Source organism: Perissodus microlepis, chromosome 19 (assembly GCF_051167445.1).
Source record: "Perissodus microlepis isolate ML-2025 ecotype Zambia chromosome 19, ASM5116744v1, whole genome shotgun sequence".
Taxonomy (NCBI): Eukaryota; Metazoa; Chordata; class Actinopteri; order Cichliformes; family Cichlidae; genus Perissodus; species Perissodus microlepis.
The window spans coordinates 12364983-12384198 of record NC_140479.1 but is presented as its reverse complement, the minus strand read 5'-3'; the positions used below and the strand labels follow the sequence as shown (position 1 = coordinate 12384198).

General features: G+C 40.7%; 2 protein-coding genes across 10 annotated transcripts in view; one reads left to right on the top strand and one right to left on the bottom strand.

Annotated features, from left to right (window-relative positions):
* Positions 1-11025, bottom strand: part of ralgapa1 (Ral GTPase activating protein catalytic subunit alpha 1) — a 72951-nt gene extending 61926 nt beyond the window's left edge. For 2 of the 7 annotated variants that reach the window (XM_084915357.1, XM_084915359.1), the window contains exons 1-16: positions 10630-11024; positions 5230-5340; positions 5098-5147; positions 4284-4341; positions 4058-4101; positions 3679-3856; positions 3415-3530; positions 2887-3025; positions 2042-2250; positions 1607-1924; positions 1342-1521; positions 1127-1198; positions 871-1019; positions 625-748; positions 345-491; positions 108-198 (exon numbers count right to left, since the gene is read on the bottom strand). In XM_084915357.1, the coding sequence (XP_084771483.1) occupies positions 108-198; positions 345-491; positions 625-748; positions 871-1019; positions 1127-1198; positions 1342-1521; positions 1607-1924; positions 2042-2250; positions 2887-3025; positions 3415-3530; positions 3679-3856; positions 4058-4101; positions 4284-4341; positions 5098-5147; positions 5230-5340; positions 10630-10735 (2092 nt within the window). In that variant the 5' untranslated portion in view covers positions 10736-11024. Of the gene's footprint in view, positions 1-107; positions 199-344; positions 492-624; positions 749-870; positions 1020-1126; positions 1199-1341; positions 1522-1606; positions 1925-2041; positions 2251-2886; positions 3026-3414; positions 3531-3678; positions 3857-4057; positions 4102-4283; positions 4342-5097; positions 5148-5229; positions 5341-10629 lie in introns of all 7 variants that reach the window. The other 5 variants (XM_084915362.1, XM_084915363.1, XM_084915364.1 and 2 more) reach the window with 4 other exon arrangements.
* A 263-nt stretch (positions 11026-11288) lies between these two features.
* On the top strand, positions 11289-18506 carry brms1la (BRMS1 like transcriptional repressor a). 3 transcript variants are annotated; one of them, XM_084914569.1, is made up of 9 exons: positions 11289-11372; positions 12422-12583; positions 12810-12900; positions 12994-13121; positions 14056-14135; positions 14342-14438; positions 14558-14647; positions 14784-14848; positions 16617-18506. In XM_084914569.1, the coding sequence occupies exons 2-9, from the start codon at positions 12445-12447 to the stop codon at positions 16713-16715; spliced, it is 789 nt and encodes a 262-aa protein (XP_084770695.1). In that variant the 5' UTR covers positions 11289-11372; positions 12422-12444; the 3' UTR covers positions 16716-18506. The 3 variants fall into 3 exon arrangements, with proteins under 3 accessions (XP_084770695.1, XP_084770693.1, XP_084770692.1); XM_084914567.1 differs by having other exon boundaries at positions 11318-11452; XM_084914566.1 differs by having other exon boundaries at positions 11318-11459.
* The last annotated feature ends 710 nt before the right edge of the window (positions 18507-19216 follow it).

The window sequence follows — 19216 nt, the reverse complement described above, 5'->3', positions numbered from 1 at the left end:
AGAGCTGCATTTGGTTCCAGCAGTGCGATGTGACAATCAGCCAGCTGTGTTCCAGATATGCTCTTAGGAAGTCACATGTCTTTTGAAGGTCTGTAAAAGTGACTCACCTTTTCCTTTATGTTTCTTCTGTTTTTGTTCACTGAGCTTGTCGAGAGGCAGCTCATTCAGATCGACACTGTACAGGTTCCTTGCCAAAACCTAAGACACAGAGACATAGCAAAGCTTTAACCTTTTACCACACTGTTTTAGGTGGTAACAGTTGGAGGACTTGGATAAGTGTTGAACTGAATTTATCTAGTTATATTAATAGCAGAGCGGAGGTATATGTGGTCCCTGTTCAGTACCTTTGTAAGCGTCTCCATGGTCAGTGACCATTCAGTGACCAGCTCCTCCCAGCAGGTTAGGGAGGAGAGGACAGAGAGGAGGTCATCCCACAGCTCTCTGCTTATGTAGACGTTTAAGTTGCCCTTAATCCAGGCTACTATCAATGTCTGTACAGAAAGAGAGGGATGAAGTAAAATAAGTTATGCTGGCAACCCTAGAGTGTGGTAACATATTAAAACACATGATTATATAATATTGAAATATAGAAGTCTTTTAGATGATGACATTATTATAACGTACCTGAAAGATGGGTCCAGCTAATCTGCCCGACAATGTGTTGTTCTTCTTGCCCTGAGGCATGATGGATGGAGGCCTTTTCATTACTGACTCTGTCACCCTCAGCAAAACCAGCAAGATCTGCTCCCTACAAATTCAGGAACACTGGTTAAAGCTAAACGGTTCTTCTTCTTTAATCAGAAACAGCAGGTAGTTGAGAGGACACAAATGTAATTAGATGGCATTTTACGCTGCTGTTTGTGTTTTTACCATGTCTTCTGGTCCATGGTTTCATGCATGACAAGGCTGCGGTAGATGTTCAGGACTCGCTTGCACATATCGACATGCTCCTCCAAAAGGATCTTAATGTCGTTGGCTGGTTCCAGCAGGAAAACGTTAGAGGAGTGGGTGATAAACACCTGTAGAGGAGACAGAGATGGAAGAAAAGCAATCAAAACCACAAGAAACATTTAAGAAATAACACCAAGATTGTGGAAGTTTGGCAGTTTTTTGTGTGAGAACATACCTGTAGTGTAGTTTGAACTCCAGCATGAACACTGTATTCCAACAATTCACTGTCAATCACTTTATTCATTCCCTTAAAAAAAGAAAGTACAAAAATAAACACTTCTATTTACCTCAAGCTGGTCTTGAGAACTGAAACTTGTTGGCTACTAATGCACAGAACTTTTACCTGAGTATTTCAGCTAATTACATGACTGATTTCACAAAATTTCTCACCTCATCATCTTTGTCTCCGAATTGCGAGCCTGTATCCATACTTGTGGCCGTGACTATAGGATAAGGGCCCTCCTCTGGCTCCTTCATGAAAACTGGTTTGTCTTCCATGGAGATCCACTCCTGGTAAACTCGGACCACCTTTCGCATTGCCGCTGCCTCGCACATGGGAAGAAGAAACGCCTGCAGCAACCGGGAATATGAACATGTCAAGAAAGATATACGGAAACTGTTCTCACTTTATGATAAATAACCATTTTTCCTTAACCTGTCGAAAGATCTCTGTGATGAAGTTGACGTTGGTTCTGGAGCTGGTCAGCACTCTTCTCACCACCTCCATGTCTGTCAGCTGCTCTTCATCCATGGAGCAGAGTGAGGAGGAGCTGGGCTCTCTCTCTGTCAGTGTAGATGTGTTCGAGTGGCTCTGTTCAGGTTCAGTCCCTGCACCTCCGGAGAGCCCCATGCTTCCTCCTCCTGGCCCACTTGAGCTTCCGCTTGCTTCAAGGTGGCTGTCAGATCGAATCCCTCCCCCACCGCTGTCCTCTGAGCTGCCTGTGGAGCGAGCTGCAAATCCAGCTGCTGCTCGCTGAAGGTAAGCAGAGACAGGGTCAGAGGTATTTTAAAATCTTTCGCATTTGCTTCTGCAAATTGAGCAGTTAAAACACAAGAACCAAGTGATGCATAATAATGTGCTCATACTTACCTGTATGTTCTTGGGGACATTCTCTCCCTCTGTTCCTGGGATGTGGGTATGTGTGTTGGGTCGTGGCTCGAGCCAGAAGGAAACCAGCCAGCGGATAAATACAACTCGAGCCTGAAGGAAACTTTCCTTAGTGCAATACAGCGTTTCGCCACTGTCCTGCTCTCTGCGCACAACACTGTAGTACGGCTTAGAACGCATAGGAGGCACATCTATGGATGACGGAGAGAGGAATATATATTTAAGGGGCACAGGATTAATTATGAGGTACGATCACCGAGTTTTGAGTCTGTTCTTGTTGTGCACAAAGTGAACACAACACGGTCATGTTGCATAGCTAATAAAAGCAGCACAATGTGGAACAAACACCAGTCTTCTCAGAAAAGGACAGTGGTTACAACACATCATCCTTCAAACTGTAACTCGGTACGATCACTGTTCTACTGTAACGTCCAGCAATGTTTGTAAACTATTCAAACGGCGATGCGACGGCAGCTGGGTGCTCCACCATGATAATGAGCCAGGTCTCAGGGGCTCATGTTTCTCCTGTTCAGTTGTAGTAGGTAGAGCAGATCATTAATTAACTGGAGGGCTGGCAGTCCATGCCGAATGTCCATTGGTGTAATGTGTGTGTGAATTGGTGAATGCAGCTAGTACCATAAAAGTGCTTTAAGTGTTTAGAAAGACCAAAACATGAGTTCATTTATCATTACTCCACTCCAGATTTGGCTCCCTCTTGCCTAAATTGAAGGGTCATTGTTTTGACCCAGTACACATCACAAATAAATAAATGTTTCTTTGGTTAAATAAGCTTATTTTGTAGATCTAAATGACTTAGTAGTACTAACCCAGCATGGGGCTGTAGAGGCTGGTTTCCATGGAGAAGTTGGGAAAGATGTGAGGAAGGTAAAACTTCCTGAAATGACCAAAGAGGAAACTGAAGCCACGTTCATGGTTCTCTTTACACCGCCACTCTAGAGACTTTGCCTGTTTGATAGAAACATAAACACACAGTTAGACAGACAGACAACCAAGCCTGTGTCGCACGGAGAGCAGAATAGGGTCAAGCAGAGAAGAGCACCATTGTTTTGGGGAAAAATGTTATCAGTGTGTGATGGCAGCAAGCAGAGGAAATACAAGCGCCAAGTTACTGTGTGGCAACAGGGGATGCAATTTGTATTTTAGGGGTTAATGATTCCAGTAAGGAATTAGATCAATACTTAATTCACCGTCAGATGTGGCCACAACCAAATCAGTGAGTGATGCACCCAAAACCCGGTTTCTCCCATGCTTTTAGCGTGAGTTGCATTAGTAAGGCACTGCAACATGTGTAGTTATGCTGTGTTAACTGTGTTAGTAAAGAATCAAGATAATACCTGGTTTACCATGTATTTCAGTAGAGCTTCTAGGAAGTAGGCAGTGAGATCTTCCTGGTTCTTATCACCTGACTGGGGAGGAACAAGTGGAGTGATCTCTTCTGGAGTCACCTGAGCTGCAGAGAGGAAAAGAACAGAGTGTGGTATGACATTAAAGGCTGCAAAATATCTTTAATATATTAGAGGTGCAAAAAAAAAAAAAAGAAGTAATGTATCTATGAGTCTAATGCACTGTGTTTGAGAGTGTGTGTTGATAAGACTAACTCTCTGTCAAACTGAGTGGTGGGTTGATTAGAGTATCCAGGGTCCGTGGGGTCCCGTGGCAGAGCGGAGCTGGGAATCCAGGAATCAAACAGGCAAACATACAGAGCTGCTCACGTTCTGCATTACTCTGTAAGGCCTGCATCCATAACAGGAACAAGCGCACACCTTCACGGCGGATCTACAATAACAAAAACAAACAAAAAAAATGAGAGGACGGGGGGATAAATGAATGCATAAATGAATGCCCAGCAAAACTCAATGAACTCAGGCAACGTTGCAAAAAAGATTCTAGGTCCATAGGACTATCCAGTCCTGTGGACTCTGGATCAAGAGCCATGACTGACAGGTAAAACAGTTTCACTGAATCACTGAGCAGTACCTTCAGAGAGTTCCCAGTGTGCAGCAGCTTCTTCAGAATCAGCCCTGAAAGAGAAAGGCATGTCAGCTTCATCACCTGCAGTGCACAGCTACTCTTACCTCTCTTTGAACTCAAGAAGTTGCCAGAAGCACTAAGATGCTTTGAGAGGCTGTTTGAGATTCAACATTACATATGGAGTAACCGTGTGAGTGGCCACAGTGTAAAATACTGGTTAAAAGTGAGTTACCAATGCTGTGGAACTGCCATCGGCTCTGGATTCTCTCGGGTAGGAGCTGAAGTATTTTCTAAATAAATGAAAAAGAGATTCATGTTAAGAGTGAGTCTTGCTATATTATTGATATTGCCCATTCACTGATGAATTCACCGGTTGGCTGGTTGATTTTTCACTAGATTCATGCAATGGAATAATGGAAAAATTGTTGCTATGTTTTCATTACATAGTTACACTCTTATGGTATTATTTAAAGTTAATATCACAATGTAACTAATCAATCAACTGTTTATTGTCTGGCCAAAGTTCTTCAAGAAAATCAGCATTAAGCATTTTCCTTTATCTTAATTCTCACTGGAAATGTGCTCTGCCCAGCCCTGCTCTGAATTGAAAATATGTTGAGGGGCAAACGGAGGTCAGTAACACACACACACATACACAGACACACACAGCTATCTTATCCTGTCTACACTAAGCACCACCACATGCCAGTGTCTTTTATTCAGTGGAATGATAGCCAGTGTTATGGCATCCATCGAGAACACCAACAGAGAGGCCGAGCCTTTGGAAGCACAAACACCTCTGTGGTTTAACAAAATGTCAGGGATCCACCGTGCAGCCACACTCTGTCCTGTTATTTATTTCTACCAACAAACCCCGACATTTTGAGGTCAGCTTCGTAGGACTGAATGTTGTAGAAAAAATATCCCAGATATAACAGTTAGCTTTAAGATTCTGGCAACGATGTGCAAGTGCAAATGTGACATATCCTCAATGGAATCAAACTGTACAATACTTATAATCTAAAGATCTGTAAGGTTTCAAATACCTCAAAGATGAAGAGGATCGAGTCCAGCTCTTCCCTCTGAGATTTATGACCTGAGAAACAAAGAATCATTTATTTATGCCTACAATATCCTAATCTGTTAAACCACCATTTTATACCACCTGTAATGCTTACCTTTTTGCTTGAGGCTGACCTCAATGGTGACAAAATTCTCAAAGAAAACATAGTAGATATGAGAATAGTTCAGGTCGAAGAATTGCTTCAGCTCGGCCGGCTCCGCATTTTCTAAAAAATAAACGGTACAAAGGATCAGAGGGTCAACGAACATACACATTCAGGAGAATAGGAAAAAAATTAAAACGCAATAAATTCCCCTACATCTGCTTCAGCGTTTACACCCATTATCATGAATGTAACTTTACATTTTCTTAAACACATTTAATCTCTCATCCAAGAGGCTTCTTCATTCTTCTTTTTTGTAGAACTGAAGAAGCCTTCAACAATTTTTTAAAAATCCAGTCGCTTTTTTTCCCAAGCTCCTTAGACTAACATGACTTGGATGACAGAGAACCTACACAGACATTAACCAAACATCACACACACTTACAAGACCTGGATATTCCTCTTAACAATCCCACCTCTGTACAAACAAAACATCACATGTGCATCTTCAACTCAACTCCTCTAGTTTAAGAAATCAGAGATTTTCTTTTTACTTTGACTCAGTGAATAACCAATAACTGGGGAATAACAAGTCTTATAGGAAACTGGCTTCAAGTATCTGATTTTAAAACAGATATTAAATAGTCAGAAATATAAAATGCTTCACAACTATCTTTTTGTCACAACTCACACTCATACGTGCCTGTCAAACTAAGACATCCTGTATTCCTCAGAGACAAACTGGGGTTGGAGCTTTTCTTGTTTATTTCCCAAATCTCTGGAATAGTTGACCTAAAATGTCACGAAAGGAAACTCTACTGATTACCAGAAACCCATAAAGAGACACTTTCTAAAAAAAATTGTCCGTTTAACTTGTGTTGGTTTATGATGGTAACAGGAAATGGTGCTTTTTATAGTACCGCTGCAGAGGGGTACTAACCAGCAGGTTCAGCCACATTAGTGATCGAACACACTACAGAGAACATTTGTGTTATCAATATCAGCCTGTATGTGCACTGTATCACTTCTGTGTGATTTCGTTTTAAATTAGCTTTCCTATGCTTATTTCTTTTGTCTATTGTACACCCCTGTAAAGCCTCTTAAACCTTTACACATGAAATACAAATACAAATCGACTCAAATACAAGTCAAAATTCATGCTTAAATGGAGAAAACACAGTGGTGAGAGGACAATTCTCACTCTTCTTCACAGGAAGCATATTTAAATAAAATAACCCTACCACCATATATGGGCGCTCTAAATATACCCGTGTTTTGTAAAGAAGCTGTAAAAACAACATGCAGCTCAGTTTGTCATGCAAACAGTCTCTTTTCAAGAATAAGGAAGTTTACTTGATGTGTTTTGCACCTCACCATTAATGGCAGCAGTTGAAAGAGAGACACACACAAACACACTGGTTTAAACACACTCATATTGAAACACAACCACCACTGTGGCTGAAGGTCATGCACAAACACGAATCTGGTCCCCATAGTCTAAAAAGCAAAACCGAAACACACCACAAGTTTTAAAAAGGCTGTGGTGTGATTCTGAATCTCTTAGCAAATGATGCAGAGTCTTTTCACCTATTTCATCTGATTCAAACAGCAGGGATATATTTTCACTATGGATAACACATGATAAAACTTCTACCCTCTGTGCCCCATAATTTAACACCAGATGACCCACTGAGGATCCTGCAAAGACGTGACCTTCTCAGAAGTTGTTCATTAAGCTCAATAACACAGTTGTAAGACGCACAGCATCATTATGGTGAATTCATGTATTCTTGAAACAGACAACATGTTCATAAATAATATTTTTTCTTAATTCAGTGGTGCAGGTCTACAGTGCAATACTGTTAAAGCTCGAGTTCGCTAAACAAGCAAAAACAGAACTGAAAAAATTACTTGCGTTAACTCATAACAGGCCTTCATTTGTTAGTGGACAGAACAGAAGTTTAAGCAGTTTGCTGATATTTTTGGCTGTTTTACAAACAAAAATGAATTTTATGCTTGAGAAAAACAGTTTTAAATCACAGTCCTTGTGATTTTGCTTCAGTGGAAGGCCAACACCTTTTTGGTTGTCCCAGAAATTTCCATATACAGGACAAACCCACTTTTGGCTGCTTCCTTATTCAAGGCGGTCGCCACAGTGGGTGAGGCGGCTTGTTTGATTTGGCAGATTTTTACCCCTGACACCCTTCCTGATGAAAATCCAAAGGAATTAGTGTCTCCAAAATCTGTATCTGGAAAGACAAACCCTTATATTCATGAATGTAACGACATATTTGTACAATATTCTCTTTAATCATTTATGCAGGCATGTATGGCTCTAGGAATTATTTTTTTAATTAAGAATTTTCCTTGCAATGTATGGCAATTAAATGGCATATTAAAACAAATAAACAAAATCAGCTTTTAGGAACCATTCTATTTCCTTAAAAACATTTGTATAACAAAAATGCTTCTGTTAAGTAACTCATTACCTTAAGTAAAGGTAAATAACATTAACTGTGATTTTCATTTAGTGCTTCCAAAGCCTGCGTACAGATTCTTACTACAGACTGTAAAGTGGCTGCACTAGTTGAGGACATCAGTTAATGTGTGATGGAGCACCAATGCTGTACAGCTTCAAGTTAATATTTTTTCCCAGTCTGTCTAAACTTTAATTCTCCTCGCTGCTTGTTAAGTTATCGTTCATGCATTACTCCTAGTTGGATAGTCAACGCATTGTTTGAATGTTTGCAGAATCTTAATGCGCTTGAAAGTCAACATTGGCACGACCACCTTTATTCTTAAACACAGTCTGAACGCTCTGAGGCAGCTTTCTTGTAACTTCTTTAAGTAGCCTTTAGGAATAGTTCTGCAGACTTCTTGACAGACATTCAAAGCTCTTCTTCGGATGTTGGCTACCTTTAGATGATCCCACAGTGGTTCAATAATGTTGAGGTCCAGGCTTTTGGGAGGCCAATCCATGACTGATAATGTTTATTTGTGTGTTTTTCTATCCAGGTATGATTTCCTGCTGTTGCCAATCCAATGGTGGATCTGATGGCACCTTTCTGTGTTTATTATTTATCAACATGACACAGCCTCCATCGTGTTTTCCAGATGGCTACAGAAGCTCATTGTTGTACATCTTTCCTGACCTCCTGCATACTTAATGACAATGACTTGAAGCAAAAATAAAAAATTTGGATTCATCACACCATCAGACCTGTTGCAGCTGATTTTCAGTTGGCTTCTTAACACCCACCCTTCCACTGAGCTGACTTCTAATCAGGCTTTTGGACACAGCAGATGAACTGATCCAAACACCTATTACAAGTCTGTAAAATTGTGTTATCTTTGGCATTTTTATAGCTTTGACTTGAGAAATGTGAAGAAATGATGTTTTTGTTACATTTACAATTTAAAATTGGTTGCTTGCTAAGTTTTCTGTTTTGTGTAGACACAAAGTTCATCCCTTGAGTTAAGAGCAGGTTTGCAGGTCAGTTTTAAGTGACATTAACCATAATATGAAAATGACCAGGAACAAAGACTGGACTGAAAATGGGTGAAAAAACAGCCAATTTTAAAGAACAAAACCAAAAAACCAAAAAAAAAACAACAACTTTGAAAGACCTTTAGAAAGCCCGCAAAACTTTACCTCAGGACCAAATTTAGAAAAAAAATGCAAAAAAGCAAAATATAAAGAAAGGGGCAGTGGCTCGGGATGTTTGCACAGTACGCTGCAAGTTAAATCTGATTTTGTCCATTTAACTACATTTTGTGAAAAATCAAACTTTCAACATCATCTGGACATCCTTTTTGGACTTTTAAACAGAGAAAAGTTTTTATCGATTTGAATAAAATGAAACAAACAAAACTTTCTTCATCAAGACACGAGTAAAAAAATAACAAATACATAAAAAAAAAAAATCACTCATGACTCACTCTGAGGACTTAAGTGGAATAATCTGAACACTGTTTCTTGCCTTGTATGAGAAAGTCTGACTGGACCACTACTGAACTCACAGTAAACATCTGTTCAACTGTAGTTAAGTTATTAGAATAGTAGAACAACTGGTTTTAACTGAGGAGTTTATCACCAGGTTTCTTTTTTAAATAAAGCTTGTTTATGTAAAGGGAGGGGGGGTCTGGAATGAAGAAAGCCAAAAGGGATTTGGGAACAGTTGCTTATTAACCTGATTGCATAGCAGTGCAACAGCTCCTTTTACTCATTATGCCATAATAGGTGTGACCAGTTTTGAAAACCTAAAAATTGCTCAAGAGTCTTTGTGCTCCTGTCTGCTTCCCACAACGGCTGGAACAACAACAACAACATGAACAAATACTTAACTGCTGCAGTTAACAATTCTTCAGTGTTGTGCAAATGAAAACCACTTTCTTCATTTCATATGGCAACTTGACTGCAAAACATGTCTTTAGCCATTATTCAGTCATCTGCTTCCTTTCAGACCATTTCACTTCAAGTGTGTTTGTGTCTCAGCCTCTTATCATGGTCCTGTGTTCCCAATAGAGAACAGGGAGGGGGCACACCCCTTTCCTTTTCTGTCTTGCACACACATACACAAACACCAGTAACTTTTACAATAGAAACAGGAAGCCGAGCTACTGTACTGGACACAGAGAGGAAATAGTAGAGGCTATTTCCCTCTCTGGTCGGTGTGGGATTAAGTGTGTCAGTGAAAGACACTCATCCATCACTATAATACCCTGCTATCTTCCTTTATTCTCCCACGCATTCATAACCCTGAATGTGGTGTTGTGTTGCAACACATCTTAACACATGTTAAGAAAACATTCAGCATTTCTCACACATCAGGCCTTTTCCCAAAACTCACACAGGCACGCCCCTGCAGCAACCAGAGAAGTCTGGCAAACGGCCTGAAGCACCACTGACGTTGTTTAGATGTTCAACGCGCATCACACCTGATTTTATTTTATCCAAACACCCCATGCCAAACTCCATTCATAAATCTGACGATGCAATGGTATTGCTAAACAATCAAAATAACAGCCTTAAAGCTTCCCCTTTAACTCGACAGCAGAAGCAGCCAGGCTCCTTTAAAATTCACTTCGTATATTGAGAGTTACATATCCATCATTCTGACGGTAAAAGGGGGAGAAACTATGACTTCAGAGATAAACAATTCAGAAAAAATAATATAACCTTACAAAATGTTTGATGAAAGACAACGGACATGATGCCGAATTAATGAGACAATTTCAAAATATTCTTCTGTGTTCTGGTTTGTGAAAAGAAATCCGGCGTGTCTCTCTACAATCGAGTCAACTTTGAACTTGGAGATTTTTTGACTTGAGTTTGGTGTGGCATGCACCAAGGCAGTAAGCCGAAATCTAGAAGCTAAGCTGTTCGCCCTTTAATAATGCTTTCCAACTCACCTATGACTATTCTGAGATGCTTGAGCCTCGTCAGCACGTCCTTCTTTGGGTCCAGCACTTTCTGTGTGGATTTTTTAACGTCCCCATGAGGTTTTTTGGAAAACATTCCTGAGGCAGGAGACGCAAGAATGCGATGGTAGACAGCAAGGAGGAGCTAGCCTGTGTAGCCAGCTAATCTTCAAACTATAACGAAAAGCGTGTCTCCCGGAGCATTAGCAGCCCTCCGCAACAGCGTGGAGTATTTCTACGGGTAAAAAATTATCAGAGAAACTCATTCTCTTTAAACTAAGACAAATATGTACAGCGTAGCGGGGCAACGCATCCATCCATTGCACCTCCCTTCTCCACAACAGTCACTAGCTGCTTAGTTAGAAAACATCATGGCGGAGGAGGGGAGGAGGGAAAACAAAATAATAGATAGCAGATAAATTCAACGCAAAAATGCCACAGTAATAAGCAAAATTTCTATCCCCTTTGTCATAAATATCACACAGAGCTTGCATACTTTGGACATACGTGGATTTGAATCTTTTAATGTTTTAAATGTGCAGGATTCTGTTCGAACTCTCCGCCTCAAGCTAGAGCGGTGAAACATGGGTAATGTAGTTTAAGCTTCCACACTGCTCTTCTATTCATTCGACTATTCTAGATAAAGAAAACTACAATTCCCAAAACAAATAAAGGCGTCCTGCGGAGATTTGTTTTTAGCTTAGCTGGAGCACACGAGTGTAATCGTAACTGAGGTATAACGATAAGTTTTTACTTTTTTTTCTCTCCGAAAACATTTTTTCCCCAACACATCCTGCAAAGTACCACCTATCTTGTAAGACGTGAGTCAGTTAAAGCTTGCTTGTTTGTATATATTTGTAATTAAGCCGTGATAGTTTTTCTTGCTACTTAACGATATTCTCTTGCTAACGTGCTAACGAAATGCTAATACTGCTGTCGTGTATTGTTTGTTTTGAATAATTTAATAATTTCAAAGCTAAGCTAGGGAGCGCTTAGCGAATAAACTAGCATAAGCAATAAAATCATGTGTACGATTATTGTCTATAATATTCAAACACCTTGAGGATACTTTTCAAGTTCCACCATTAAAAACAGTTAACTGAAGAAAAATGTGTATAAGTCGTTCACTACGAACAGTATAAACGAATATCCCACATTATTAGCTTCTTTAGTTAAGCTGAATATTACACAGGTAAATGTGAGTAAAAAAATATCACCTGGTTGATCAACGATCGCTGGATATATGAAGGACGTAATCAAACTAAAAACCCAGAAATAATTCTAAGTTAAGAAGTTATATAATTTTATCAGCAGGAAAAAACAGTGTTGATGTTCTTTAGCAATACATTTGTTAGTGATATTTAATTAATTCAGGATGAGCGCATCAATCAGAGCAGCAACTGAACTATTAACGTTTTAATCAACCTACTAGTTGTGGCATGCTGATTTGTAATTTCCCTTAGTGTTTTAAATAATCTAGAGAAAACATATGGTAGGATGTGAAGACAGGAACTGCGGTACTGCATGAGGAAGTCAGAGGTGGCAGAGAAGTGTGTAATCATGGTGAGGGAGGTGTAACAGTGAAACAGCAAGGAGAGGTAGGGAGGGGACATGAGTTTAAATACCGGGGTCAACCATCCAGAGCAATGAACAGTGTACAAAAGAGGTGAAGAAGAGAGTGACTACCATCAGTAAAATATAGGAGTTCTGCTGCCTAACAAATAATTGAATATTGTATGTGCAACTGGCAAAACAACCTGGCTATGTTTCTGTCCCACACCAGTAACCTGACGCAGAGTTGCCGCCATGCCATTGCACCGTGACCGGGAGAAAAAGGAGAGTACAGCTGAGGAGATGGAGGCGGAGGAACATGAGCAGGAGGCATCAAGCTCAGAGGAAGAGGACTCTGACACTTCCTCTGTCTCTGAGGATGGAGACAGCTCAGGTGAGAAACACTGGCCACAGGACATGAGCAGAACATTCCTGTACAGCTGTCATTAAAAATGAATACTTGAGTGAATCAATCAGATTTTACAAAGTTGACAAAGCTTCAACTGAATATTATTATATTCCTACTTAGCAGAGTTTGCTTACATAGCCACCGAGTTGCTCCCTTCTTCCATCAAAGACCAGTTTCATACCAAAGGTGTGTTTGTTTTATGCTGTTCTAGAAATGGATGAGGAGGACTGTGAGCGGAGAAGGATGGAGTGTCTGGATGAAATGTGCAACTTGGAGAAGCAATTCACTGATCTCAAAGACCAGTAAGACTGACTCTTTGCTTCAAATGGGAGTTGTTTTAGGAAAGTCCTATAACAGTGAGTTGCATCCATATTTACTCCTGCGTCTGTGTACAGGTTGTATCGTGAGCGTCTCAGTCAGGTTAACAGCAAGCTGGCAGAGGTGGAGGCTGGCCGGGCGGCAGAATATCTGGAGCCTCTGGCAGTACTGCTGGAGAACATGCAGGTCCGCACCAAGGTGGCAGGTAACTTAAACGCATAGACACCTTCACATCACACTCGCATTCGTTGTTTATGTAGCCAGCTGTGCAATGCCTTCTGGTAGAGTTGCAGTTTGTGCAGCAGGGTGTTGAGTTGCCTGCTTTGCATTTGCAGAAAGTTGGCATGTAACCTAGTAACATGAATTAAAAGTGAAATGTTTGCAGAAACACATTTTGTGTGCCTTTTTTTTTGTAATTACAGAAAAAGTGTGTAAGCCAACGTGTTGTTTTCAATTTAAAATCCAGGAGTAAACAGTATTTATTTAATCAAACATGGTCAGTGGCTATATGGCTGTAGGTGGCTGTAGGAAACACTGTCTAAAGTACACATAGGCAAAATACATCTAGCGGATAATGCAAGTCCATCCTGCAACAAATTAGTAACAAGCAGCATTCTACTAAGGAAGACTGCTGTTGGTGTGTTTTAATCAATAACCTGTGCATTGGTGCATATCAGACTGCTGGCAAGATGTAGCCTAATTTAAATATACGTAGCATCCATTCGGAATTTTCTTTTATATTAACTATGTAAAGATTTATATTAGCCAGTTTTTGCATGCTATCTAAGTCACAGTATGGAAATGTGGAGCAATCCTCGTGTGGAAAATCCCTACTGTGAGAAACCACACGATGTGGTTTCTCCACATCGTGTGAATTTGAATTTTGCTGTTTGCATCTGGCCTCAGCACTGAAGTGGTGTTTTAGGACCTCTTAAACAGACTCTTGGGAAAAAGCGCTGGCCCAGGTTTAGTTAGATAGCACAGAGATTGTGTCATTACTCGGAACGTGCAAAAACAAGTTTGTTTGTTTTTTGACACGCCCTTTCAAATAAAGGTGGTATTAGTAATAGCACAAGTTCTTTGACACACTGATCTCTTTATTCATTCGGATATTGTGTGTCTCTCTCCATCTTTGGCAGGTATCTACAGAGAGTTGTGTTTGGAGTCTGTGAAGAACAAGCACGACTGTGAGATCCAGGCAGCATGTCAACACTGGGAGGTTGGACACACGGTTTAATATTCCAAACCATTTTTTATTTATTCAGATATGTGGTAATGCAATTGTTTTCTCTGTATTATTATATGGTCTTTATATTATAAAGGGCTTTGAGGTGATTACTGCTGTGATTTGGCGCTTTATTAATAAAACTGAATTGAGCCAGTCTGTGTGTATGATTATGTGTTATTTTGACTCTGTGTGTGCAGAGTGAGAAGCTGCTGCTGTTTGATACAGTGCAGAATGAGCTGGAGGAGAAAATCCGAAGACTAGAGGAGGACAGGCACAGCATTGATATTACATCAGGTAACACAGTCATTCACGTTTGTTGATTACGTTTATACCCTCCCACCATATACGTGAAGTCACTTTACAATGAATGCAAAGACAAAACATTAGAGTTTTTGTTTTTATTTTTCTATCAGAGCTGTGGAACGATGAGCTGTCAGGACGGAAGAAGAGGCGAGATGCTTTAAGTCCAGATAAGAAGAGGAGACGCCCGTCAGTGGTGTCTGATATCCTTCTAATGTCTTTACTCTTGCTCATAATGATTCTACTCCTAAATAACTTAACTACTTGTGCTGTAGCCATGTGTCTGATTACATTTCATCCCTGCTCTAGCAGTCAGTCACTGTCCTTAACTCTGCTTACGTCCATATATTGTCTACATGCTACCAGATCTGGACATCCTAGAGGACTGGACCGCGATCAGGAAGGTATGTGTTAATGGGCAGGACTCCACCCTCTTTCTTATTTCTCAGGTTGTGTATTCCTGATTCCTCTCCTGAGGCTCTTGCTTGTGAGCCATCTTTTCATAATGTGACATGTGGCACACCTGGAACCTCATCAGTTTTCACCTTGAGAAATTGAAGAAACAACTGTCTACAAAGTACGTCCCTCTCCTCCAGAAGCATTTTAGGAATTAAGACATCTAATATGTACTGAGATTGTCTGTGAAGGTTCTCAGTCATCCAGGTCATCGTAGTCAAAGGAGCTTGCAAAGAAAAGCGTCTGGACTTCTTTAAGTTACTTGAAGACGTTTCACCTCTCATCCGAGAAGCTTTTTCAGTTCTAAGGTCAAATGGTGGAGAGTCCCAGATATAAACCTAGTGGGAGTATCCCCCCACAGAGGGACAAAAGGACCCCGCTGATGATCCTCTAATCGCCTGAGCCAAGGTGTGAAACTGGGTGTGGGTCCCAATCAGCCAGAGTTTCGGGTGTGTTCATTGTGAAACCTGGCCCCACCTTATCATGCGAATTCCTGAGGTCAGATGGCCCAGGATGTGAGTGGGCGTTAAGGCGTCTGGGAAGGGATCTCAAAACTGGATTATAGATGGCAGAGAGTTGGTGTCGTAAACCCCCGCCTCTGTTCAAAGATGGTCGCTCATTTAGGATAGCCGCACGTTTTGAGTGCTTCCTTCACATGTAAAGGAAGCACTCAAAACGTGCGGCTATCCTAAATGGGCGTTCTTAAAGTCAGCAAAGAGGCACAGAAAAGAAGACCAGACACCAGCGAGGGAGGATAAGAAGGACAGACGCAACAACATTGTCATCCCCTATGTAGCCGGTGTATCAGAAAAACTTAGGAGAGTTTTCTCCAAGCATGACATCCCGGTGCATTTCAGACCCAGCAACACGCTCAGACAAAAACTGGTTCACCCGAAAGACAAAACGCCAAAACACAGACTTAACAATGTGGTGTATGCGGTACAGTGCAGCGAGGAATGCCCAGACCTCTACATTGGAGAGACCAAACAGCCACTTCACAAGCGCATGGCACAACACAGAAGAGCCACCTCCACAGGACAAGACTCAGCAGTCCATCTGCATCTTAAGGATAAAGGACACTCTTTCAAGGATGCCAATGTTCACATTTTGGACAGAGAGGACAGATGGTTTGAAAGAGGAGTGAAAGAAGCCATCTATGTCCACTGTGAGCGACCATCTTTGAACAGAGGCGGGGGTTTACGACACCAACTCTCTGCCATCTATAATCCAGTTTTGAGATCCCTTCCCAGACGCCTTAACGCCCACTCACATCCTGGGCCATCTGACCTCAGGAATTCGCATGATAAGGTGGGGCCAGGTTTCACAATGAACACACCCGAAACTCTGGCTGATTGGGACCCACACCCAGTTTCACACCTTGGCTCAGGCGATTAGAGGATCATCAGGGGGTCCTTTTGTCCCTCTGTGGGGGGATACTCCCACTAGGTTTATATCTGGGACTCTCCACCATTTGACCTTAGAACTGAAGAAGCTTCTCGGATGAGAGGTGAAACGTCTTCAAGTAACTTAAAGAAGTCCAGACGCTTTTCTTTGCAAGCTCCTTTGATTATGTACTGAGATTGATTTCCAAGTCATAGGCAGAAGGATGAGGAGGCACAAAATTCAGAAATGTGAAAATCCTCTTATCTTTGTCTCTTTGTGGCGGTTTATTGTGTGTTTAGGCAACATTTAACAATCATGTGTGTGTTCACCCAGGCCGTGGCTACGCTCGGGCCTCACAGAGGGAGATCTGACTCTGAGAGCTCTGCGTTCCCATTCAGACCTGACAGAAGCAGGCCCATTCTAAACTGCTGAGACACCCACACAAGCAGCCGCATAGGAAAAAACACCTCAAGGACCTCCAACACGGAAACCTCTACAAAACGCACACAGCAGGACATTTCTCAGTCTTCCCAGAATCCTCTGCACTTCTCAGCTGACAGTGATTCCACCTGTCTGTGAGATGATTGGTCCAGCTGCCTCTCCTGTCAACCATCATGACTTTAATAGATAAACAGGAACGGAAGCATTATTGATCGCCGCTCATATGTTTGGGTATTGCTGCTTTATTTCACACTCAGGCTCTGTAGACGGTTTCAGCTGACACAGGTTTTTGTAGTTTGCTAAGAAAACCACAACAATTAAAACAAACATCTCATGTTAAATGTTATGAAAACGGCTCAGCGCGTAAAAGCCACTGATGCTACAGCTTAAGCATCACTGAACCTGTTCCTTCAAAATGCTTTTTCAGTCAGTGTTTAGATTTTGAATACATCCATTCACTTCGGATGCACAGATGGTCCTCATTAAAAATTTAAATGCTTCTCAAAGGTCGTATTCGGTGAGGTTGGTGTCCTCGCTCCACATTGTGGTTGCCTTGAGTGAGTTAATTGGTGAGCTTATGCTGGTAAAATGGGCGGGAGTATGAAAATGAGTCATTTGTTTAAGCAAATATTTCAGCCGAGCTTCAAATTCACATTAAGTCTGACTTTTTACAGCTTGCAAACTCTGTGTCGATTATTGGTTGGTAAAGAAATCAGTCGTTCTGTGCTCAACAAGGTCGAGGACTTGGTTTGACTTCACAGATTCACCATGTGTTTTGCTGTAGGTTTTCAAATTTCAGGCTTCCAGTGACTAGGTGGGGGGAGAATACAAGTTCATCAATGATGCCATAAAATGTTTTTTTTTTTTTTTGTTTGTTTGTCTGTTTTTTGGCCTTTAATACAGTTTACTTTGTTTTGAAGACCATCCATGAGATATTTTACAAAACCAATAAAAGGGGTTATTTGGAAAAGAGTAATGCACAGAATTCCTGTCAGTGAGCTGACTTACAAAGACTTTTTGTCATTAGTGTAAGAGTAAAAACAGGCATTCTTCTTTTCAGTCTGCCTTGTTCATACAGTACAGTGTTTATGGACAGTCAAGGCATATTCCTCTGGCTTGTAGTTGCAGTGATGGAATGCTAAAACAGCAGTATCTGTAACGTGCTGAAAGAATTATCCACCAATACCAGATCTTACTTTGAAGGAAGTGAGCCAGAGCTGTGCTGAGACTGACCAGAAAGTTTCATTAAATTCTGTTTGGTTATTTTATCATAATCCAGTGGATATAAAGAACAGAAGGTGGACTATTTTAAGTGAGGGCCAAATGTGATGTATAAACAGCACATGAAAAGTTAAAGTGCTAATGTTGTCATTCTGCAGGTGTTGCATCCTCTTCTCTCACATCTACCTCTTTTCTCTCTCTCATGCTCTTCAAAGTACAGTTCACATTTTTCCTCATGAACGTGTAAATGCTGGCATCTTTATGAACACCGTTAGGTAACTTAGTGGTTGGCATGGTTGTTCAAATTTGTTGGCATTGTTTCGTTGTTATAAAGCCTGCAGTAATGTTAATTGTACGTGGGGGGGAAATTAAACCACCAAAATCCTTTAATCAGTCATCTCACGGTTGATGATGAAACAAAACTGCCATTTGATAGCATTGTTTTTTATGTTTAGGTTCTGGGGATGTAATATTCAAAAGTTTGGACAATATGTTTTCACTTGTCCTTTTCTTGTTTATCATGTTGATGATTTTACAATTAAAAGTTGTTTTATAAACGTGTCCTTTAGGCGTCTTTGTGAAAGCGCTGTCGGCAGAGCTACTTCCTCTCGATTTCAGCCTCACATCTTTGCAACTGATTGTTTCATTAATACCAATGAAATATTTAGCAACTTTCTGCAGTGGAGCTCAGAGTGCTCCCACATCTTTAAAAGGAAGCAGCAATGGATGCAGGAACTAAACGGGGGGAAACCTGTCGAGCTCTCAAAGTATACATTGTGTACTCTTAATAAAATAATAGAGCAGACGTATTTCCTCTTTCAGAAGAATGTGCAGTATTCTCCTACATTACCTAATGATTACAACAGGTTAGAGGATATACAGTTACTAAATAGTAACTGTATATCCTTCTACTGTTTTTAAGTTGTGGCAGGCAGGCCCTGCAATTTTTATTTTATTTTTTTTCATGTCTCAAATCTACTTGATGTAACAGACTGAGCTAATGTAAATCCAAATAAATATGCCCCTGTAATATAATAATTTGTACACACAAATACTGTATAGCAATATATTAAATAGGCTGCACTAGCTCCATCAGATTAAGTTACAGCATCAAAACATGTTGATTCAAAGTTCCACGGCGGAGGACTAGCAAGCATTTAAATGCATTTTAAGTTTTACAGTTGATAAAGACTTCATTCATACTAAGAGATACACAATTAAATGACAAAAGTTCTAACCCCCTATTAAAACTTTTTAATTATAGGACAGTC

What these genes read in the sequence shown, in the direction of transcription:
- brms1la (XM_084914569.1), top strand. Translation starts at nt 12,445, where the DNA reads ATGCCATTGCACCGTGACCGGGAGAAAAAGGAGAGTACAGCTGAGGAG. An exon ending in TTCACTGATCTCAAAGACCA is followed by an intron (nt 12,901 to 12,993) that starts GTAAGACTGACT and finishes GTCTGTGTACAG; the next exon opens with GTTGTATCGTGAGCGTCTCA. An exon ending in CAGCATTGATATTACATCAG is followed by an intron (nt 14,439 to 14,557) that starts GTAACACAGTCA and finishes TTTTTCTATCAG; the next exon opens with AGCTGTGGAACGATGAGCTG.